General features: G+C 33.7%; 2 protein-coding genes and 2 long non-coding RNA genes across 5 annotated transcripts; 2 read left to right on the forward strand and 2 right to left on the reverse strand.

Annotated features, from left to right (window-relative positions):
* The first annotated feature begins 347 nt into the window (after positions 1-347).
* LOC117685220 (uncharacterized) lies at positions 348-4,700 on the forward strand. The gene is made up of 6 exons (XM_034459529.2): positions 348-587; positions 846-1,095; positions 1,438-3,441; positions 3,581-3,818; positions 4,044-4,268; positions 4,431-4,700. Exons 1-6 carry the CDS (start codon positions 367-369, stop codon positions 4,610-4,612), a joined length of 3,120 nt encoding a protein of 1,039 aa, XP_034315420.2. The 5' UTR covers positions 348-366; the 3' UTR covers positions 4,613-4,700.
* A 1,863-nt stretch (positions 4,701-6,563) lies between these two features.
* On the forward strand, positions 6,564-9,861 carry LOC117685222 (uncharacterized). Its single transcript, XM_034459532.2, has 2 exons — positions 6,564-7,895; positions 8,166-9,861. The coding sequence occupies exons 1-2, from the start codon at positions 6,564-6,566 to the stop codon at positions 8,868-8,870; spliced, it is 2,037 nt and encodes a 678-aa protein (XP_034315423.1). The 3' UTR covers positions 8,871-9,861.
* On the reverse strand, positions 7,280-10,377 carry LOC136272762 (uncharacterized). Its single transcript, XR_010710828.1, has 4 exons — positions 10,050-10,377; positions 8,130-8,919; positions 7,665-7,926; positions 7,280-7,418 (listed from the first exon to the last, which is right to left on the reverse strand). It is a non-coding gene; the product is annotated as an uncharacterized lncRNA (long non-coding RNA).
* Positions 10,378-19,024: 8,647 nt separating this feature from the next.
* LOC117685232 (uncharacterized) lies at positions 19,025-24,388 on the reverse strand. 2 transcript variants are annotated; one of them, XR_004598879.2, is made up of 4 exons: positions 24,359-24,388; positions 22,918-23,185; positions 21,407-21,545; positions 19,025-19,200 (listed from the first exon to the last, which is right to left on the reverse strand). It is a non-coding gene; the product is annotated as an uncharacterized lncRNA (long non-coding RNA). The 2 variants fall into 2 exon arrangements; XR_004598878.2 differs by lacking the exon at positions 19,025-19,200 and adding an exon at positions 20,845-20,946.

Consider the following 24,388-nt stretch of genomic DNA (forward strand, 5'->3'; position numbering starts at 1 on the left):
AGACCTAAAGCTAGCTTTTATTTTTATTTTTTCCGCCGATTTGAATTTTTTTTTCTATGTAAGAATAAAAATATCGTATTTTAATGCATATCACGTTTAAGAAAATGGACCGAGGTGTTTCCGATCATTAAAAACGTTGTGAAGGAAAAGGTCCGAGTTCCTCCGATCAAAAGCAGCATCAATAATTACGTAACATTTTTATGTAAAATGGCTGCTGCCAGCACTGGACATGTGCAATCATTTTTTAAGTTAAACTTTCGATGCATCGAAAACAAATACACATTTAACACAATTCGTGAAGCTAAGGAAGAGGATACAGTTGGCAACTTGATTAGTACTGTCCCGGACACAGATTCAATTGACTGCATGATGATAGATCACGTTGTCAGCGGACTAACAGAGGACTCTGCCACATTTCAAACATCCTTAAACACGCCAATAGAGGTTTTAAAACAATTCAACTTCAAAAGCATTATCGTGAATTTAGTAAAGAAAGGGAATGAGAGATCAGATGCAAAAAATCCTGTTAATGCTTTCCAAATCTTGATGGATGCAAGGAGACGCTATGACAAATACCCTCCTCTAAGGTACGTTATTTAATCATTTTCATTTAGTACTTGGTTAATTAAAATCGCAATATATGCATAAAACTTTGATTGATAAATTAAATTGTATTAATGTAACGTGCTTATAAAAAACAAGCACGTATGGTCGAATGTATGTAGTACCGGTACATTGATCGTAAGAGAATGGATTTATGTACGAGCTGTTTATTTTTATTTTCCCTTTAAACCGAAAGTAGAAAATGTACATGTTTTATGTTGATTGTTCATTTATTAAAACAGGGAGGAAAACACGGAAAAAGACAGACTGTTTAATAATGTCATTGAGTCATTAAAGAAAAGAAAAGTTGGATTCTCTTCTCACCAAATAGAAAACATTGGCAGGGATGTTGTTAACACAATAACAAACACCATGTGGTTTTTAGACCCATTCATTGACAAACTGAAGGATCGTAGTGTTAACATCCCTGCCATGTTTAAGGAACTTGCTGGATACAGAAACATAAAGAAACAACATCAAAAAGCTCCACAGGTACGTAACAGTTTTGAGGATATATGACTTAATTAAAGTAAGCTTGCATAGTCCATCCACATGTTATTCTATAATTCATGATACTGTAATTATAATCCATATTATTGTATTATTAGTATAACAATGATACTTCATTTAAAATATTATTAAAAGTTTGTTTGCGTTTATGAATGTGTACAGTGTAATGATAGAGAAAAAAACTCAAATAAATGTGTATTGGTTCTTTTTTAAATGAAAATGCAATGACTATTGAAATGTGAAAAAAGACAGAAAAAATTCATTGACTATAATAAAATGATGATTAAACTTTACATTAAAAATTTCGTAAAATATATTTTACAGTTGGTGACCTCTGAACTAAAGGAAAAGACAGAAAACCTTGCAGAGCTTTTGCTTATTCCATGGATCTTATGCAAGGATTTTGCATCATTCTACACAGCTGTCAAGGATCTTGTAACAGGCCTGCAGAAATACTTGTCATATATGTCTGGAATGAAGGAGAGAACTGCACAGAATCTAAGAAAATCAGAGCCTGTTAGAAGTTTTAAAGACAACTGGAGTCTCAAAAAAGTTGGAAAGGTGAAGGATGTGAAGGATGAATACAAGAAACTTGATGATTTTTTGAAGAATGTTGCAACTTACACGGCAAAAGACTTGATCGACTTCGAACCAGAGGACAAAACTGAGCGAAGGAAGTGGTATGATAACTTGTACTTATCTTTTGACATTTCATTGTTTACCTACAGATATGGTAACTATCTGGGAAATGTGAATTTAGTGTGGAAAGTAAATGAAGAGGACACTCAGCAGTCGACATCTATGGAAATTGGGATTGTGAACAAAATAAGAGAAAGTATACCTAAATATGCTACAAGACAAATGCAGAAAGACTTTATTCTCAAATACCATAAGCATTCAGGGGGAAGTAAATCAATTTTGAGAAACATGTATCAATTTCTTACAGACTATGAGTACACACCTGAAAATAAGCAAACGGCACAAATTGACCTGCGTACTAGTAAAATTTTACTGGAACTAGACGACACAGAGTTGATCTTTGATCTTCGTAAGAATAATGGAAAGACTTGTGATCCCAGACTTGAGCCATTCTGGAGTGAACTAGGGAAATTCTTGGATGAAAAGTCGGTGGTTCATGAAAGGAGGCATACAGACACCCAGTATATGCCCTTTGCTATGTCTGTAGAAGACTTGCGAAACCAGATTATCAAACGCTTACCTGAAGGAACCGGAACCCCAGCACCTTCGACTTCTTGGATTAGATTAAACTTCTGTCCTTCAAATCCGATGCACAATTCTGCCCAAAATTATACAGGAAAATTCAACGTAAAGTTTGCGGTTCAACAAAGACTTCTGAGAGTCCAGCATGCTGACCTACCTTATGGAAAACATCAGTTTTACTTATTAAAAGATTTTGCCTGCAAATGGAGAGACCATGTTGTTTTACAGAGCCTGGATGACAAAGCTATTGTTCCAATTGGTGAACCAGGGCAAGCAGTGTCAACTGGTGTCAGAGCACATCATGGAGGACTAGTTTCAGATCCTAGGCAAAACTTGGCCCTTGATCATGATTTCCATGTGGCTGGAATTGTTCCAAGTGTTTGTTTTGTTGTTGATGTTCCAGAAAATTCCAAAGACAGCTTTTACAATGGAACAGTACATGTTACTGTAAAAGAAAAGGTGTTCGAACCATCATCTCCTTTGAGACACAGCACTGAAACAATTTCCATAGTGCGAAAGTATTTTTCACACAATGATGTTGCCATGGAAAAACCTATTCTATTGAGAATAACTGATGGCGGTCCTGATCATAGAACCACGTACAGATCTGTGCAGTTGTGTTGTCTTCTTGAATTTATTGCATTGGACTTGGACTTTTTTGCTTGCATCAGAACAGCTCCATCAGCAAGTTACTACAATCCAGCTGAGCGATGCATGTCTACTCTAAATATAGCTCTGCAAAATGTTGCTCTTCAGCGTGGACGAATGATTCCTGGACTTGAAATGCAGACAAAATCATTTACCTCTTTGTCAAAACTAAGAAATGCTGCAACTAAAAATGCATGTTTAAAGAAGGAATACAAGGAAGCTATGTCAGTACCAATTGAAATTTTGAAAGAAAGATTCTCCAGGCTGAAATGGAAGGGGGAAAGTGTTGTCGTTCATGATGCTGCACAGGAAGACATGATGGTTGATCTCTACAACATCTTTCTACTGATTGATGATGAAGTGAAACCTGAACACGTCTCCAATTTGAGGATGTTGAAATCAGAAAAGATAGATGCATTCCTAGCGAAACATGCACAATCAAGGCACTACAGCTACCAGGTATCATATTTCATACAAGTGATTTGTGTTTATTAAATGAGTTTTAACAATTCTGTTACAGTTTGCTAAGCATTGTTTTCAAAAGTTTCATTTTCATTTGTAACTGTACCAAATTGAGACATCTTTTGTATATTTACAGATTAAGAAGTGTACAGAAGCTGACTGTGCATACTGCACTTTGAACCCCCCACGCCTTTCCCAGGAGATGCTGAAAGATCTCAATTTCATACCTGATCCTGTCTTGAAAGAAGATGGTGTGTTTAAGTCTTTTGAAGAGACATATGGTACACCGACTACAGATAAAGATCGTCCTAGTCTGCAGGAAAAGGTGACAACAACTGAGCGAGACAAACAACTGAAAAATCTCTTGGTTGCGAGTGAGTATTTGACATTATTAAAAAAAAAAATTTACAAAAATAAAATTATCTAAAACGCAGATATTAAACTTTTATGTTAACTTTTGCATTGAACTGTCAAGGAGATTAAGAAATTGATTTATGTAAATTATTTCTTTATTGATGTGCATGCAATTATAATTATTAAGTTATAAGCAGAGGTATTTGATTAAGACATATTCTTTAAGTATTTTTATTTTTTTGTAGCCAAAGTCAGAGATTTTGTTGTTTGTTGCGAGTGTGGCAAGCGTAGAGTTGTATATTCCTCCAGAAAGCTTAGCGCTGCTGAGGAGAGGGCTCTTATTAGACTTCAGGAAGAACTACTGTACATCTGTGGAAGTCCGCTGTTCCCTGGTGGAGAATTTCAGGATAAGATTGTAGTGCGAGAAGGGATTAATTGCCAGGCGCCAATAGAGACAACATACTATGCAGGTATAAAATGTATCTTTTTGAAATTATTTGAAAATGAACACTGTTAATCATTACTAAAATCCAGTGACAAACAACAATTTTTGAAAACCAAGCTAGATATTATAAGAAACATGCATCATGTGCATTAAAAATTGTGGTTTTAAAATTGACAATCTTTTGCAGGAAAAACACAGCTATTTGATGGAATATGCTTTCATTGTGGGGATATTGAACCAACCACATCCCCAGAAATAGAATCCTTAAAGAGGAAGCATGGGATTGTAAGACCCATTTGCAAAACCTGTTTGCAAATGGGCCACCCAGTTGTGACCAGAAATTGTTTAAAAAAGCAAAAAACAAAATAAAAAAATAACGGAAACAAATCTGTTTTATTTTTATTTTTTTTCCCGACAGAGATTTTTCAATCTTTTATTTTTATTTTTTTTTCCTCCTCCTACCGAAACTTTTTAAAAAATATTTCGTAAATCTAAAAATAAAAAAATGCTGGCCTTAGAGGACCTTGCTGCAGAAAAACGAAGTAAGCTGAAATTTTACATTGATATTAGATATATTTAGTTTAAAGGACAAAATCCATGTTTAGCTATAAATGGCCCTGTGATATGTCAAAAATTAAACTAGGTCAAAATGAAATAAAATTGGTGTTATGTGTTAGTCTAGACCTGATACTATTTTGACATGCCAGAATTTCCCCGCCAAAACGTCTGCTTGCAAAAATATGTAAATGACAAAACCGGTTCCGGATCGGTTTTGGGGTTAAATCACAGCATTTTCGTTCTTTGGTGGTGTTTTTCAACAACAGCACACCCTCTGATCTAAAAACTGTTTTTAAATTATGAAATTGTATCAATAAAAAAAGATATTCAAAGTGAAAGTTTTTGGATCAGAGGGTGTGCTGTTGATGAAAATTAAAATGTAAACAAGAAGAGGAGCAATCCGGATTTACTTATTTTTTGACAGTATTGCACGTTTTTTCACACCTTTTTGTTTTAAAAATATAAAAACCACAAGAATCAAACACATTGTGTAATTGTCATCTAATCTGAAAAATAAAAAGGTACAGTGTGTTGTTAATGAAACGTATATGTGTTCAATTTTAACACCAAATTTTGCGCATGCACGACATTCCATACATGCTTATTTGCATACGTAAACAAACAGCGACTTTTACTTTGCGTGATTAATCTTGAAAATACACGAACGAAAGATCAACAAAACCTATAGAAAATGAAGAAAGAAGAACTCTGAAGGTATGTATAAGAATTTGATTGAATACGTAGATTTCTGTTGATTTTTTCTTGAATAAATAATATTGTTCGCAACGTTCGTCTGCATGATACTATTTGACAGATGAGAAGATTGTTCAATCCGTGTATACGTTACTCAGCCTTAAAGACTGTTTTTATATAGGCATGTAATTAAAAACATACAAGAATGATTATTAATCTGAAGATTTGGTCTAAAAACAATCAATATTCGATAGCCGATACTAAAATGCATACTGGCGAGCCAGTATAGCAGATATCATGTAGGCAAAGAGTGAACGTTAGTCGTCTATATTTAGAAATAAAAAATGAAGGACGCAATATAGTCTAATGGAAAATATATATATTTCTATATATTTGGTAAATAAATCAACCTGTATAAACCATAATTATTTTCTTAATAGAAGGAATAACGGCCAAGTGTTTTGTTTTAAAGTTTTTTTTAGTGTTATGTACAGCATATCATTCCCACATCTACCGTAGTCTGATTGGTGTAAAGGTCGACTGCAAATCCGACGATCCGGGATCGATCACCGCTCGGCGCGCTTTATTTTTTTCTTTAAATATTGGATAGAAAAATTATTGAGTACACCTTTTTTCAATATACACTTTTTTTCTATAGCCCCCCCCCCCCCCTAAAAAACCCATTTTCATCATAATTTGGCAATTATAGTTTATCATTATATTATAGCAATTAATTAAAGTTAATCTAGAAAAATATGTGTAAATGATAATATATTGATCACATGTCAAAAACAACACTTGTAACACAACTGAAGGTCTGCAGCTCCAAAAAATATTAGACTGACAGTTCCATTAAATACATTGGGGGGGGGGGGGGGGTACTGTAATTCTACAGTTTGTCAATTTGAGTTTTTCTATAAAGTTAATTTATACTTGAAACATTGCAAGTATTTGCTTAGTAGTTGTAAACATAAATATTCACAATACATATAAAATGATATCTTTATTTTTTAGTGAACATTAAAGTTGTGTATCACTACATTTTTGGTTGTATTTTCAGAACATAAAAATGAATGAAGATCAAATGAAAACAGAGAGTAAAAAGATTTTCCCATGCATCCTTTGCAAAAAAAGAACAAGGCCAAATGACAGAAAAAAATGTGAGTCAACAGCAATCCGTCGCTTCCTCAGAAAGAACTTTCTTGTTGAGGCAAACTCAAATGACATTTTGTGCAACAAGTGCAGACATCGCTACCATGGAAACCAGAAAACATGCCAGCAGAAGTCTAGTTCCCTTCCTGTGTGTCAGCCTCTACAACCAGGAATGTGCAGTCCACCATCTATATCTTTGCCTCTCCAGAGAACACCTTCTTCACATGCTTACTGCTTAATCTGCAAGCGACCGGGTCCTAAACTTGTTGTCGTGTCTTCAGCAGCTAGATTTTCAGCCTTTCTTCACCATGAAATCATCATCCCACCTGGAAGCAGATGTTGTCCATCCCACATTGATGAAGGAGAGTTTAGACCTGGTGTTTTGACCAAAATACAGACATTCGAGTCTTCATTTGTAAACAAGTCGTCAGTGCTGGAACTGATCCAAAAAATACGAAATTATGCCCTCCAGACCTCAACAAGCAGATTTTCTTTTGAACTGTCTACCATGAGCAACAGTGATTATATGGCACTGACTGGTATCTCTAAAGAAAACTTTGAAGACCTCCATTCCTTTATTTCCAGTGATATTCGAAACACACAAAACCGGGGCACAAGGATGTCACTTGGAATCTTTCTTCTGAAACTGAGATCAGGAATGTCAAATCAACTTCTGGCCACGATTTTTGGAATTTCAAAGTCTTCCCTCTGTAGAGCAGTAAAATCAGTCCGTACAGCACTCATGAAGTCATTTGTACCACATCATCTTGGACTACAACATACAACAAGAGAAGAAATTATAGAAAATCATACAAGACCTCTGGCACAGGAACTTTTTGGTGATTTTACAAATAAGAAAGCTATTGCTGTTTTGGATGGAACTTATATATATATTCAGAAAAGTAACAACTTCCAGTTTCAACGGAAATCATATAGTTTACATAAAGGCAGGCCCCTTGTTAAACCCATGGTTGTCACATCCACAGACGGATACTTTCTAACAGTTCTTGGACCCTACCTAGCTAGGAATAATGATGCCACTATCCTCAACCATATGCTTCATACCAATGTAGAAGATCTGAAGGGCTGGTTCCATGAAGATGATGTTTTTGTTGTAGACAGAGGCTTCCGAGATTCAGTCGATATGCTCGAGGAGCTGGGAATAAGGGCCGAAATGCCTCGCCTGATGAGCAGAGGGCAGAAGCAGATGACAACCTTAGATGCCAATGCCTCTCGTCTGGTCACCAAGGTTAGTTGTTTTCATATTTTGATTACCAGACCTACAACATAAATTCAATCATCAATCATGATGTCAGAAAAACTTCAATACAATTACATTATACAATTATTCTACATCTGTCTTCATCTGAAATATAAACAAATGCTGTTCCAAATCATTGATTTTATGATTTTCATCATTTAAATTTTTTTTCTTTTAGTAAAGAAATATACCCACTGTTAATTTTAAATAAGGCACTTTTACCTTTTTTATGAGTGGTGCTTGTTCTTAACTTTTCAGATTCGTTGGGTTGTTGAGGCAGCCAATGCAAGGATAAAGCGATGGAAGTACCTTGCTCATGTTCTTCCAACCAATCAAGTGCCATTTATCGGTGACTATGTGCGCATCGTGTGTGCCCTCTCCAACCGTTACTGCAAGCCTCTGTCGACAGGAAGTGAAGATGAAGACATGGCCCTTGCATGCAAAATGAGGTATTTGTCAACAAAAGTTAACTCTTTAAAGACATTTGTTGAAGAAAACTGTCTGGATAAGAAGTCTGTAAAGTGGGAAGTGGCTACTGATTCTTTGGAATTCCCCAACATCAGCGAAGATGACATACGAAATCTGACCTGTGGAGTTTATCAACTGAAGTTGTGTCCAAGTTATATTCAGGAGTATTTGGAGGGGGATGTGGATATCTTGGTTCACAGTGAGTTCCATGGGCTTATCAGGGTCAAGCTACAGAGTCGTCATGTTTCTTCCCGACAGTATCTGCTCTGGATCCAGTTTTCCGAGTCTGATATCACTGCATGGTATTGCAGATGTCGAGCGGGTGCCCGTGTTGTGGAAGTATGTTCCCATGTCGCCGCCGTTATCTGGTTTCTCGCTGTTGGGAGACACAACAGGGAGGCTATTTCGTCTATTCAAGACTGGTCCGAGTTTGTCACTGATGCAGCTGTCATTGACGAATCTGAGGACAGTGATGACAGTGAGGTAGAGGAGTAACTGAGTTCATTTTTCTTCTTCTAGTGATTAATCAGACTCTGTTGGTATCCTGAAAATATGAACATTTTTGATTTATAATATGAAATATTCATTTATCTGATTCATTTAAACACAATACAGATCTGGTTGCATTATTATCACACAAATGTTTTGTAATCAACAATTTGTCAATTGTAACATATTATGACTTAAGCGAGAATTATATCATAATTTTTTTTTACATATATACTAGTAGAAAATTCTAATACAGTGTCAAAAGATATTTTTGTGTATTAATTTAAATAAGATGTTTATTGTTGTCGATAAGTATATACAATCTATCTAAATCATGATGGAAGCACACTACCTAGTTTTTATTATGCAACTTTCTTGTCAATTACAAAATCTTCACTGCAGATAAATTGTACCCTGATTACTGGTATATATATATATGTTTGTATAACTTGAAAACATTGTTTGCACTAGATAGGGGTATCCCCTCTGTATAGACTAATGTCAGTGCATTTTGCATGATGTGTTCTGTTATCATGTTCGTTTAATATTGAATCATTTTGTCATCTCATTTTTAAACTAATTGACAATGTGCCATAACAAAGAATCATTTACTTTATGATTACCATATTTGTTACCCATTATTTGCTATTTTAATTTCTGTGTTAAATATGTTACATGTAATTATTCTTTTATATATTTTTGAAATATATGAGTCATTGTTTGGGTTGAAAATGGTAGTTACATATATGCTATGTAGTCACTAGAGCTTAAAATATGTTACAAATAGAGTATAGTTATTGCTGTCGTTGTTTTTTTTAATACATGTAGCTCTTCTTTGTTTTGCATTCAAGTTGGATTTAATGTATATCCTTGTACATTCTTGGAATTGGGTAAATGTGTGAGTGTCTCAGATCAGCTGATGAAAAAATGCATGATATGTGTTAATAAATAATACTTTAAATAGCAATTAAACAATAATAAACCAATCTATAGTGAAGTGAACTTTTTCCCGCAATGAAATGGAAACGCTGCCAACACACCATACCATGCGGCTATGCAGTGTGTTGTACATTACATGTGACTCGATCGTTGATCTAACTCTTTTTATAAAAACAATTCAAATATTTCTTATTTTATATTTCCTTACGTTACAGAGAGAATATCGAGATGTTTTATAACACTTACTTTACAAATGCGTCGATAAAATCCTTTGCATTTGTCGCTGTACAATCCTGTTTGTCACCGTGCGAAATCGTGTCACAATGGCCGACTTTACGGAAACTAAGGTGTGCCATTCGGGTAAAAAAAAATTCAATTCCGTTTCTTTCTCGATTAAATTCTGATAATGAACTTATCTTTAACTTCAATTTAATGACAAATACATTCAATTTCATAGATAACAATATAGTTAATATGTAATTTACTTGAAGGCTCTTTTAAAGACGTAACGTCATGCTTGACGCTATAAAAAGCACGCGTTTTTCGCTATTATAGTGTCTTCAAATAAACATCAGAAATATAATTTCTGAATCCTTAAACACAAAAAAAAAAGTTACATAACGAATGAAAAAATGTTTTAGAATATTTTTAATACAATTTTAATTGCTTTTGACGTTAGGCCGATTTTGGCTAAACATGGATTTAGTCCTTTGTGCTGCAAATTAGATTTACACTTGTAATTGAAAACCTATTTTACTTGCCTTTTTTGTTTTCATTTGAAAAACAAATAAATTTAAAAACTGATCTTACATTACAGAGAAACACTCACATGCAAGTGAAGAAGAGTTAGGGGATCCCGTCACATTTCATTTACAAGAAGAAACCCCCATACCGCCAGTGAGTTTATTTGTTAAGAACCTCATATTTATTTATTATTCATGATAATTGCTAAAATTCATTTTAGATTTTTCTAAAAAAAAAATGTTTTGTTAACATATGTTATATCGGCAAAGGCAGTTCCGCTTCAAAACCCAGGGCTGTCAGTAATGACGACTTTGTCCTGGTGGACATACCGAAATATGCCGGCGAGTGGCCCCAGCTGTGTCAAGTAATCAATGTGGCTGGAGACCAATTCACAGTACATTGGTATAGAGGTTCAAGAACTACCGCCTGGACTCCATGCAAGAGAAGAATTCAAGGAACCCGAGGAAAGCAAGAGGCATAGACAGAGAAAATGAACAAACAACAGATATGGTCCTCAGCTTTTAAACTTACACCTTCAGGACATATTCCCAAAAAGATAAGAGACGAACTAGAGTCGTATGAACATTATTAATACATGTTCATGTATCATCCGTAGTTGTATACATATTATTGTATATTAATATTTCATAAATATCAGAAGTGTTTCTATCGGGGGCGGAAATTTGACCACTCCATGTACATATTATATTGTGTAGAAATAATTCATTAATTATATCAGGAGTGTTTCTATCGAGGGCGGAAATTTGACCATTCCATGTACATATTACATTGTGTAGTAATATTTCATAAATTATATCAGGAGTGTTTCTATCGGGGGCGGAAAGGTGACCACTCCATGTACATATTATTTTGTGTAGTAATATTTCATAAATTATATCAGGAGTGTTTCTTTTGGGGGGCGGAAATGTGATCACTCCATGTACTGTTTGTAAAATTGTTTAGTAATATTTCATAAATTATATCAGGAGTGTTTCAATCGGGGGCGGAAATGTTACCGCTCCATATAATATAGTAAAGTTTATCATAAAAAAAGATATAACAATGTAAAAAAAATGGTGTTAAATATTTTATTGGATTTTAAACAGAAGTGTATAAAAAAATCACATTACGTATAAATGTAAAACATCTGCGTTTGATTTATAAACATATACATGTATACGCATTCTATTCTGATGTTCAAAACGTGTTTATCTTAAACACGAGTGTTCAAATACCAATAATCAGCAATTACATGTTGATGAGTATTGATTCTACTGGAGGCAGTTGCTAATTTTGTTCTACAAAACTAAAAAAACCTGACACAATCTTAAATATTTATAGCAGAGAATAAATATGCATACCCAAACAAGAAGTTCACTCAAGATCGTATAAAAAACGGTGACCATTACAATTATTGAGTATCCTACCCCTTTTTTTAACCATGATTAACATTTTCTACTTGTAAAAAAAAAATTGGATATCGGCAGGGCCTCTGGCATTTATTCTTAAAGACCGAGCTGCTGACGTTATTTTGGAACAAACCATATGATTTCTATTCATTCAGAAATTATAATTGAGGTCATGTGCTATAATTGTAAATGAGGTGTGCACACAGAGAGAGAGAGAGAGAGAGAGAGAGAGAGAGAGAGAGAGAGAGATTATATTAACATTCAATTTGTTATATTTACATTACACATTTATTCTGACGCGCGTGACTAAACTTGAAAGCATACACCGCTACATCTTTCATAAAATAATGATTCAATGCATCAGGCCACACCAATATAATTTTTTGTGCGTCGGACATCCAATAAAAAAAACGAGCGATTAAATAATCACTGATTAAATTATATTTTTAATTTACTTATATTTATAAATTAATTTTTATTATAGTCAAAATGTTATAGAAAACATCTTAATGTTGATCTGTTTAAAAGAACAAAAAATAAAAATAATAATTGACACACGCATATATATATATATATATATATATATATATATATATATATATATATATATATATATTATACAGACTACGTGTAAATATTACACTGCAACGTTCTGTACTGATCTCCCTTACTTAATATGACGTCATAATCACGGTGCTTGCATCACCAGCCAAACGACACCCCTTCAATTTGGTGCAATACTATATAGTAGCGTAAAAATGTCTTGGAGTTTCTTAGAGGAAAATGAGAGTATATTCGTGATATTAAATGATCGGAAGGTTGTAGATTTAGACAGTGGGGAAGAGTATGGACCCGTGGAGACAATTGACCATGGATGAGTTGTGGGTGAGTTTTTTTATTCAATCATCATTGCCATCTTTTGTATAATATGCACTAACTCAAATTTTTGATATCAATAAATAAAATCAACATTTAAAAGAAAAAAAAGTAAAAATTGACATAAGCGTCGAAACCGGGGGGGGGGGGGGGGGGGGGGGGGGCTTAGCCATCTCTCTCCCCCCCCCCCCCCCCCGCCACTTTTTTGCAACGTTATAGACCTAGCCGCCAGGATTAGAAATTTCATGGTTCTGGGAATTAGCGGTGTTTTTTTTCTGTTTTGCTTGTAAAGATTCCTGATGATTAGTCTAGCACCCCCCCCCCCCCCCTCCCCGTTTCCAATTTGCCTCCGACGGCACTGCTTGAAAATTAATCTCATCATAAAGGCATGAGATATTTGCATACGTGTACATCCTCTCTCTCTCTCTCTCTCATATATTTTAGGGAAGTAAACACGAATGGAGTTTTCACAGTTAGATATAATTATATAGCCTATATAAACACTACGAAATGGTTTGGTTTCCATTGGATTTCCGGTATTGAATCACTAACAAATTTGTCCACAATATGTAGACAGTCCCCTGATCCTGTTGCTTTTCACTTGTAAAAGGGAAAAATGTTCTATTTAATTCTTTCCTAACAGTTTGCCCTCCATACAAAGGATAAACAGATCTTACTGGTCTGTTTAAAACGTTGGCAAGAGCTGCCATCTGCCATGCTCCCATGTAAGTGCCATATTTTCGGATAGAAAAGACTTCTTTTTCAAAGATTCTTTGTACTGCTAGGTCTGTTAAGTTCTCTCCACTGAAGAATTCAGAGAACATTGCAAATATACGCGCATCATTTGTGGATTTCAGTCTGTCATTTCTAATAAAGTCTGCATTCAGATAAATTTCCTTATATTTCACAAAGTGTAACACAATTCTTGCTCGAATATCTAAATGTTTATTCTCCGTTCCATATGCAAAAAGGCTACCACATCTAGGAAGGCAGTTTCCATCTCCATATATTAGACATGGGAAAAGATTCTTCAGGCCATCATCGTTTCGTACAAGTGACATCGATGCCTTATCAACAGTTCTCTTGTGTGTAGTTATCGTCACGTCAGGAGTTTTTTCTGAAATGGGTGATAGCTGTAATTGATCTGCTACAATTTCTAGATCTTCACAACTCTGGCATGCCATTATAGACAAATACGCTGAAATTCAGATGCTCCTTCACTGTCCTTGCACACATTTATCTGTTTTTTGTTTCCCTCCTTCACATCCTCCAGAGGACCTCGTCTGATTTCCTGATTAGATAAACTAACCTTTGGATTTTTTTCTTTTTTCTTGACAACCCTTCCAGACCTTTTCCTTTTTAACTTTGATGCTTTGATTTCCGTTTGGGTCTTCTTAGTTTTCTTGCAGTCTCCCAGTTCTGTTTCTCTGTTTTCTTTACCATCCTTATCAGCATTTAATTGCTTTCTTTTAGTGCTGAAACGAATGTTCGAATATTTGCGAATGAATAGTAAATTTCTAATATTCAATGTATATTTAGCATTCGAATATTCGATCACATGTTAAACACCCATATCAAGCACTGTAAACTATGCAGCATCGTGTTATTTCATTTTACTCGGAACGAAAGTAAAAATAAAGCCATCTATGACTGCCATGCTTGGTAGAGTCTATTACTTAACCCAGTAATAGACTCTTCCGCCATGCTTGTTTACCTTGAAAGTAAAAGCAGGGTTTACATCGAACGGAGACAAACATTCTAGATTTTTCAATTCATGTCAGACGCTGAAGAAAAAAATTGCTTAACTGTTTGAACGAGTGTGAGCTACGGAGAGTTAATATCGAAAGGTACATCGAAAGTTTTTTTAAAAGATACCTCGATATAATTTGTTTTGTTTTTTTAAATAAACAACATTTCCGGAGTTATGAGCGTTATCAGTTTTCGGTTTAATACTATATCAAACATGGCGGAAATATTTGGACTGACTTATGAAGTTACGTATTGGTCTCATACAGGAGTCAGGACTGCAGTATATTATTAAAGAAGTAATAAATCTTTTGATTGTAGTTGATGGAAATTTTTTAAAAAATCAGTATATTATTATTTGATTAAAAATTAAATGCGCACCCAATTCAATGGATACTCATGCATTAAGTGTCAACTTCGAACTGACATGTTTAAGCAGTCTACACATACACCCACTTCGTAATACAAACTATCATATATGCTTAATACATTGTCAATAACGTCTACGAATATTCGAATACGAATCGAATAGTACTCACGAATATTCGAATACTGATTTATGGTATTCGTTTCAGCACTACTTTCTTTGCATCAACAGTTTCGCTTTTTTTGTCAACATTGTCTCTATGTGTTCCTTTCTTGGCTCTTTATTCTCGTTTGTTACAGTCTCTTTTCCTTTATTTGCATCTTGTTTCATTTTCAACAAAGTAATCTTCTTTGACTGGTAAGCAGATACATAATCAGAATTCAGGCAATTTTCAAATATTCCTTTCACACAGTTAACACAAAAACAAGATAGGTTCCTTACTTTGATCAAGTATGGTTCAGTTGTGTTTTCAATATTGTGCAGTTTTCTTGTATTTGGGATCGTTTTGACATTTGTCTCTGGTCGATTTCTCGAAATGTCATCTGCTTTCACATAGAAAAAGTACCGTTTTGTGTAAGGTTCATCTAAAATCAACTTTTCTTGACTGAATTCAAAGAGATCTTTGTGTTATTAATAACAACTTTCTTCCCTATTATTGCTCGATCCACAGCTCTATTCAAAACACCTATCTCAGCGTCACATGCACTTTTTTCCATGTTCAGAACCAAAAAAATTTCTGGATATTTGTATTTCTTTAAGAGACAAGTCTGCAAAAGGTCCCTTGGACTTGTACTGGGCAGAACATCCATCAGAGAAAATAACTTGTTTCAAAGGTGCTGCATTCAGCTGATCCTTGATGTGATTATCCACTAAGGATTTGTAGAAGTCTACAGCATGGTAGTCATGGCATCCTCAGATAGTCTAATACAGACATCTTTGACCAGGCCATCTCGATCCCTTTTGATAATAGTTTACAATAGGATGCATTGTTATTTGGGAATTTGCAAAGAAAGCTGCTTTGATTTCTTCTTGGTAGTTAATGCCTCTATTTTTAGCAAAATCCATCACCTGAAGAATCCAATTCTCAGGCAGATTGTCCTTTATTAGAGAGAATTGGGTTTGCTGCCACTGGGCTGTGTGTAGATGTTTAAAGAATGTTGTTCCTTGTGCTGGATGCAAGATATCAGTTTCTACCAGTTCAAGGATCAACTCTTGTTTTCTACCAGTTTTTGCTACCAATACTGCTTTGCCTTCAAATCTTTCCCATCGATTCCATGTCAGCTCTTTGTCTTCGGGTATATCATTGTATCTTTCTTCTAAGGTTTTACTACAGTCACTGCATTTAGAACATTTTCCTTCAATGCATTGTGGAGCAAAGAACTTCTGACTGGATGGTTTTGGGCACAAAAGCGTTTCTAACACGTTGGCTTCATTAACACTTTTTGGGCCAGATGACTTTTTGGCATGCTCTAAACTCAACAACTTGTTCCTAACATTAAGGCAGTACCCACACATGCAATACTCTCTGTGTGTTTTATTTAGTAATCGAACATTTCTTGGTCGTAAAAAAGCAAACCTACTGAAACATACGGTTTCCTGTGCGTTTTCCTTTTTGTATTTGTTATATGCTTCTTTCACAGATATCAGCAGTAAATGTCCTGGGCCATCTTTGGTAGCATACCTACGTTGAGGAACAACTCTCGAGATATCTGTTCTAATGTAAAATGACCGTATTTTTTCACATTAATGCGTGTTTTCTTTTGTAACTTCGACCTTGCTGATAAAGTTCTTCTGTTTAGTTTGCATCTTCCAGCAAGAAATTTCTTGCAATATCCTTTTTGTACTAAGCTTCTTGCTGCACCAATAATAGCAGATTTTCCTTTAGGTGTTTTTCGCAGTTCGTCAATAAGGTTTGTTTCACCTAAATTTGAAGTCTGTACTGCTACTGTACATGTTTGTTTATTTTCTAACTCTGGACTTTCAATATTATTTCTTACAGACTGCCTCTTTGCACGTTTTCTTTCTGTCTTTTTTCTTTATCGAATTCTTTTTCTGAGATGTCATCTTACTTCTGCAAATTCTTTGTTTGTCTCTGTTGTACTCTCTTTTGGATTGCATCTTGTTTCTTGTGGCAACTGTACCTTTCTTAGATTTCACGTGGTTCTCTTCAGAAATGTTTAAAAATCTTGTTTTCATGTATTTAGCTTGCCGCTTTCTCTGCTGTTGAAGCTGGTGTTGTGTTTTCTGTAAAGCTTCTCTTGATGGTTTTTTCTTTGATAGCTGTTTTTTTAAGTTGTCTCTTCCTTTCTTGCATCTCTCCTTCTGCTTTTTCAAATATTCTTCATATTTTTCCGGCTGTTCAAGTTTAAGTTTTCTTCTATAGTTTGTTACTCGGTGTACTTTCTTTGGCGTGTCTGTAAAAACAAGATAAACTGAATGAAATCAACTACATGTACTTAAACACTGTTGCATTTGACTTAAAAACAAGAATGTACAAGACAAGGACTTGATAAATTTGAATTCAAACTTAGATTTAACAGGAATTATTGTTATTAACAATGAATTGATGTTATTACAAAAGTACTTTGTTCTTGCTTGTCGAACTATTACCATATATCGCAATATTGTTAATTAAATTTACAAAATTGTCTGTGTAACTTTAAGGAAATGAAAATGATTTAAAACTCGGTTGAAGTTTTGCTTGAAAAGTAGGGGTAAATTGAGTAAGATATACAAAAATACTTTAATAATGATTTAATATTTATGACAAACTTCCTACAGGGGTATCATTGAACATCCCTCCTTTCCTGTCAAGTAAATCTCATTTTACCAGAGAAGAGGCAACACTGTGTTATAAAATTGGACGTAGTAGAATACACGTACAGAGAGCGAACGAAAGAATTAAAAACTATGAAATTCTCAGACATGTTCCTTCTCAGTACAGACATTTGACAACAAAAATATTTCAATTGTGCTGCTGTTTAGTTAACCTTCAGGCGCCTCTCCTTAAAGAGATAGCAGACAAATATGAGATAGAAGAGAATGAGTCAGAAATGTTTCAATTAACATGAGTGATACAGTAAAATACATATAATGTACATATCAAGAATTCATTATTTTATGCACTTTCAACCATTTCATGTACCGGTATGCTAATTATATAGATGTATTATGACAATAATATTTCTTTCTTTTCTTGATAACTTGATGACTATCAATAAGAATTGTAAAAAAGATTTTGATCTACTAGTCTGTGTTTTTATATGCCAAAGCTTTCAAAATAGTTTATGATGTATAAGAAAATATACAAAAAGAAGATTAATGTTGTGATTTTCAGCCCATTTCACTTCATTATCAGATGTTTGTGCAATTACATGTAGTTAGGGTTGAGTTTTTTTTTTATAGTAAAGGATCATTATATGGTAAAAATAAATTATACATGTATTACAATACTGCAAAATGTGTTGACTGTGATCATATGATGATATGTTTTACTGTAAACAAACTACTGTAACTTATAAATACAGGTGAATCAATATAATATATATGTATCACTTGTACATATATCATGTATATGTCATCAATTGATCATTCCGACAAAGATGGCAGGAATTTTGAAAAATAAAAATCTAACATTGTTGAAATGTTTTGAGCCCATGTGTCATCTTTCAATATCCTGACAATTTTCAAATCTACTACAGTCCATATGACAAGGTCACAGCAATGAGTTCCTGACAAATGAAGCTGTCCTTGAATCTGATGCAAGTAGTCATGCGTTTTCTTCAGAGTCAAACACCCATCTTTATCAGTGACTGAAACAGTGAATTATAAATTGATAAGATGCCACAAAATTATAATTTGATAGAACATGTATTATTTATTTGATATTCTTTCAAAATGTGCAAACTATCTCTGGTAAAATAAAGGTATTAAATCAAAGATTGCAGAATAAACTTCATACACACACTCATAATATATATTCAAAATATGTTACATGTTAAACCAACAAGAGTTCATCAGTATACATGACCATAAATTTTAGACTTACCTATGTAGAAATCCTTGATTGTACATGTAGTACATGCAGCGGCAACTGTCATATCCTTTGCTGAGAAAGGGCAATTGATTTCTACTATATCAGGTGAAATCCTACACTGAGCTTGTTGATGGTACACATTCAAACTGTCTTTGAAAGTTCATTGTACAAAACCATCAGGTGAAGCCCCTAAAATTCCTGTCTCATGAAGCCATATACCTAAGAAATCATACAATCTTTAAATGAAGAACTATTTTTGACTGCCTTTTTTGAAATTAAAAAAAAACACATCGAGATTATCTGATTAGGGTGGAAGAATGTAAATATAGGCCAATTATTTAAAACTCTTTGAAAAACATTGTTCAAATGCATGTCAATAAATTTATAAGACTGAATAATAAGAGTAGAAATCCATCCATTGCAATCGCCTCAAAATATATGTCCAAACAAAATCATGACAACAAATACACGTACAGACATATTGAAAATAATATCCCCCTTTAAACTCTGTTGGCAGATCTTGTTCTAGCGGATAAAGGATTAAATATTTATGACAAACTTCCTACAGGGGTATCATTGAAGATCCCTCCTTTCCTGTCAAGTAAATCTCATTTTACCAGAGAAGAGTCAAAACTGTGTTATAAAATTGGACGTAGTAGAATACACATAGAGAGAGCGAACGAAAGAATTAAAAACTATGACATTCTCAGACATGTTCCTTCTCAGTACAGACATTTGACAACAAAAATATTTCAATTGTGCTGCTGTTTAGTTAACCTTCAGGCGCCTCTCCTTAAAGAGATAGCAGGCAAATATGAGATAGAAGAGAATGAGTCAGAAATGTTTTAATTAACATGAGTGATACAGTAAAATACATATAATGTACATATCAAGAATTCATTATTTTATGCAATTTCAACCATTTCATGTATGTTAATTATATAGCTGTATTATGACAATAATATTTCTTTCTTTTCTTGATAACTTGATGACTATCAATAAGAATTGTAAAGAGATTTTGATCTACTAGTCTGTGTTTTTATATGCCAAAGCTTTCAAAATAGTTTATGATGTATAAGAAAATATACAAAAAGAAGATTAATGTTGTGATTTTCAGCCCTTTTCACTTCATTATCAGATGTTTGTGCAATTACATGTAGTTAGGGTTGGGTTTTTTTTTTATAGTAAAGAATCATTATATGGTAAAAATAAATTATACATGTATTACAATACTGCAAAATGTGTTGACTGTGATCATATGATGATATGTTTTACTGTAAACAAACTACTGTAACTTATAAATACAGGTGAATCAATATAATATATATGTATCACATGTATGTCATCAATTGATCATTCCGACAAAGATGGCAGGAATTTTGAAAAATAAAAATCTAACATTGTTGAAATGTTTTGAGCCCATGTGTCATCTTTCAATATCCTGACAATTTTCAAATCTACTAGAGTCCATATGACAAGGTCACAGCATTGAGTTCCTGACAAATTAAGTTGTCCTTGAATCTGATGCCAGTAGTCATGCGTTTTCTTCAGAAACTCACATCTTTATCAGTGACTGAAACAGTGAATTATAAATTGATAAGATGCCACAAAATTATAATTTGATAGAACATGTATTATTCATTTGATATTCTTTCAAAATGTGCAAACTATCTCTGGTAAAATAAAGGTATTAAATCAAAAATTGCAGAGTAAACTTCATACACACACTCATAATATATATTCAAAATATGTTACATGTTAAACCAACAAGAGTTCATCAGTATACATGACCATGAATCTCAGACTTACCTATGTAGAAATCCGTGATTGTAGTACATGCAGCGGCAACTGTCATATCCTTTGACTGAGCTTGTTGATGGTACACATTCAAACTGTCTTTGAAAGTTCCTTGTACAAAACCATCAGGTAAAGCCCCTAAAATTCCCGTCTCATGAAGCCATATACCTAAGAAATCATACAATCTTTAAATGAAGAACTATTTTTGTCTGCCTTTTTTAAAATTAAAAAAAAAACACATTGAGATTATCTGATTATGGTGGAAGAATGTAAATATAGGCCAATTATTTAAAACTCTTTAAAAAACATTGTTCAAATGCATGTCAAAAAATTTATAAGACTGAATAATAAGAGTAGAAATCCATCCATTGCAATCGCCTCAAAATATATGTCCAAACAAAATCATGACAACAAATACATATACAGACATATTGAAAATAATATCCCCCTTTAAACTCGGTTGGCAGGGGAGGGGCATAATGAAACATTCAGTAGAATAAAATTGAGTGCACATTTTTGGAGGTTAAATTTTAAACTGTACTGTATATAAAACTACAAGTAACTTGTAAAAAGCATTGGCCTTGGATCAGTGAAACACAAAACCTGTAATTTCTTAATATTAAGTTACCTGTTGGTAGTACTGAGACATCTCCTTCTTAGCAATACTCTGTCAATGCAACACTCTCATGTGTTATACCCCACTGAAGCGGTCCCTCTTCTGTAAGTTGTAGGCACTCAGTAGCCTTTTCCTCAGAGATGCCGTCAACCTGATGAAAAAAGCCATTAAATATAGTTCATTTGATTTTATGTGTTTTACTCTTTATTTCAATTATATCATTGTACGAGGGTCAATCAAAAAATTCGAAGACAATTCGGCTGTCTATCATATATTTTTCACGAAAGTCATACTTAACAGATTAATTTGTGCACGAACACTTATGTTATTGATATGCGAAGTTTTAGTCCATTTGATGAAAGGGTATTTTTGCTACCCCTTTTTAAAAACAACATGTTTTGTCACCACAGCGCACGGTAACGTTCAAAACATGACGTCAAAATTAAACACGCACAATTTATAGATATACCCCATCTTTATGTCTTGCTTTGTCTCTTGTGCCTTTCTTCTTACAATTTAAAATGGCACTGAACCACTTAACATATTATTTGCACACATTTGCTCGAGAATCATTAGTTAGTTCTTCAATATTTTCATTTTTTAACCGTGTATATCTTAGTTTACATAAAGGATAACCCTGAACGTCGGTTGACGTTACTTCTTTTATGACCAAATATTTACAGATATTCTACTCTCTTTCGGACTGTTTTATATTCAAAATACAATGACCACCACCCCCACAACATTTATTACAGTTAAACACAAACTTGCAAATAATTGTTGACTTATTTTTTGCACCATTGAGCAATTTCACAGCTTGTATCGGCTTTTTCCTGAGTTAAATCCATTTTATTTGTACTTTTCGTTGCGTCGTGACGTCTGGCGACGTCGATGTTTTTAGTCAATTCTAAAGAGGACTATCTGACTTTAGTTGCTAATATCTGTTCGACAAAACAATATATTCCATCATTATTTGGTACATAGAATATCATGACTATACTAAATTTGAAGTTTCAATATAATTTGGTTTTAAGCCAAATTTATAGAGATAATACTTTCAACATTATATGGTTTATTGTTGACATAACACACATTTTGACCGTGCGCCGTGTCCTCATTTTTGCAGGATTAAATTCTAAATAATTCTTAGAAATAAAGAAATTTATTAACTTTTTTTCGTGCAAATTGTCTGAAAATACTGCTAAAATATGTCTACCAAATTTAGTAATGATATGACGTTAAGTAACATAGCTATGACAAAAGTCTTCGTATTTTTTTATTGACCCTTGTGTGCCATTACTCTAAAATTTTTATAATAAAATGACACAATATATACAACAAGAGGCCCATGGGGCTTTCAGCTCAGGTAAGCTAATATGATTCAAGGTTAGTTAATATTAGGCCATGCACCTGTTGGATAACTAATTGTTTCCTATAATTCATCAAAGTATTGCTTTTAACCATGCCTTCCTCCTCTGTAAATGTGCAAAATAACTTTGTTCCTTAAATATAAATGTATGTACCTATTTCGATTTGCAGCTGCTATAATTTTTCCAAAATTAGATGCGGTAAACCTTAGTTTCCTTATTGCTGCCCAAACTGCATTTTCCCTCTGTCCAGTTGTCTGGAAGGCTGTCTGTATCACTTTTTCAAGTGATACAATAAGTTGTTGCTTCAGCCATGTTAGTGGCTCTGTTGCTTGAAGATACTCCTGACACATGAGAAGGTCCTCTACCACGGGTACTGGTAGTGCCCCAACCTCAGGTTCCTTACTTAGAATCCAGTGCAGAGCTTTACAAATATGACATTTAAAGATGTATTTTATAATGTACAAATGTAATAAGAATTTAAGATGAATACAATTTTAAATCATGCAGCATTGCACTTCAGTTCCATATGAACAGAACTTGTTTTTCTAAGTTAATAGGTATATATTAATACCACAATAGTAATTGTAAATCTTGCTCACAATTTAAGCAATTGATGATTGAAATATAACAATGAATATATTAATATATTATTCTATTGGAAAAAACAAGTCATCTTAAAAATTAGAAATTAGAATAATCAATAATACTACATATATGAAATAATGACAAAATAAACTGAAAAATTCTATTAATGAACTTCTTTGAAATCACCTTATTTTAATGAGAATTAATTTTCATTTGATTCATGGCATGAAGAAACTATGAAATTATGTCCTTACTAAAACATAAGCTTTAACAATTCTGCACTTTTTTCAACATTTAATCTTCAATTAAGCCTCTTTTACCCTTATATTCCCTCCTAATTTAAAAAAAAAATGACCCTACAAAATTAGTGATTTTATAGTATGCAATGATACATTAAGAGGTAACTAGGATTTTTTTTTCATTTTTAAAGCAGTGGTACCCCGGCCCCCTTCCCCTGTAAATATTTTTAGCTAGTCTGATCCGAAAGCTCAAACAAGCTTTTTCTGATTAAAAGGGATCTTTCTGTCATCTGTAAAAACCTTTCACATTTTCTCGTCCTTCAAATATAAGTTCTTGATTGTGTATCTTATATTAATGTTCCAAATTATCAATGTAGACAAAACAACAGGGTAAATCAAAAACAATAAAAAAAAAAACACCAACAAGAAAGCTCATGATCAACCATGAACTACATTTCAGAATGATGGAAACAACCTGTCAACCGCCCCAACTGCCCAAGTAGTTTTCGTAAAAATAATCTATCCTCATCTGCTACAACTCTTTTGCGTGCTCTGTTTTATGGGGAAATTATGCAAACTTAAACAATTTTCTGTTTCTTTAATCAGTGATTATGATGCAAACAGACATGAATTTTTTGTTGTTATTTTTTAAAAACATTTTCATAACTTAAAATAGTAACTTGCATCGAATATTGTGTACATAAATCAAACTCAAGTAGCTTTGGCAAATATCTATTCTACGATCAACAATATAAATTGAATGCAGGTACCTGTAGTTAGGCTGATTTGATGGATGCAGT

Source organism: Magallana gigas, chromosome 1 (genome assembly GCF_963853765.1).
Source record: "Magallana gigas chromosome 1, xbMagGiga1.1, whole genome shotgun sequence".
Classification (NCBI taxonomy): domain Eukaryota; kingdom Metazoa; phylum Mollusca; class Bivalvia; order Ostreida; family Ostreidae; genus Magallana; species Magallana gigas.

What these genes read in the sequence shown, in the direction of transcription:
- LOC117685220 (XM_034459529.2), top strand. Translation starts at nt 367, where the DNA reads ATGATGATAGATCACGTTGTCAGCGGACTAACAGAGGACTCTGCCACA. An exon ending in AACATCAAAAAGCTCCACAG is followed by an intron (nt 1,096 to 1,437) that starts GTACGTAACAGT and finishes TATATTTTACAG; the next exon opens with TTGGTGACCTCTGAACTAAA. An exon ending in CAAGGCACTACAGCTACCAG is followed by an intron (nt 3,442 to 3,580) that starts GTATCATATTTC and finishes GTATATTTACAG; the next exon opens with ATTAAGAAGTGTACAGAAGC.
- LOC117685222 (XM_034459532.2), top strand. Translation starts at nt 6,564, where the DNA reads ATGAATGAAGATCAAATGAAAACAGAGAGTAAAAAGATTTTCCCATGC. An exon ending in CCTCTCGTCTGGTCACCAAG is followed by an intron (nt 7,896 to 8,165) that starts GTTAGTTGTTTT and finishes TTAACTTTTCAG; the next exon opens with ATTCGTTGGGTTGTTGAGGC.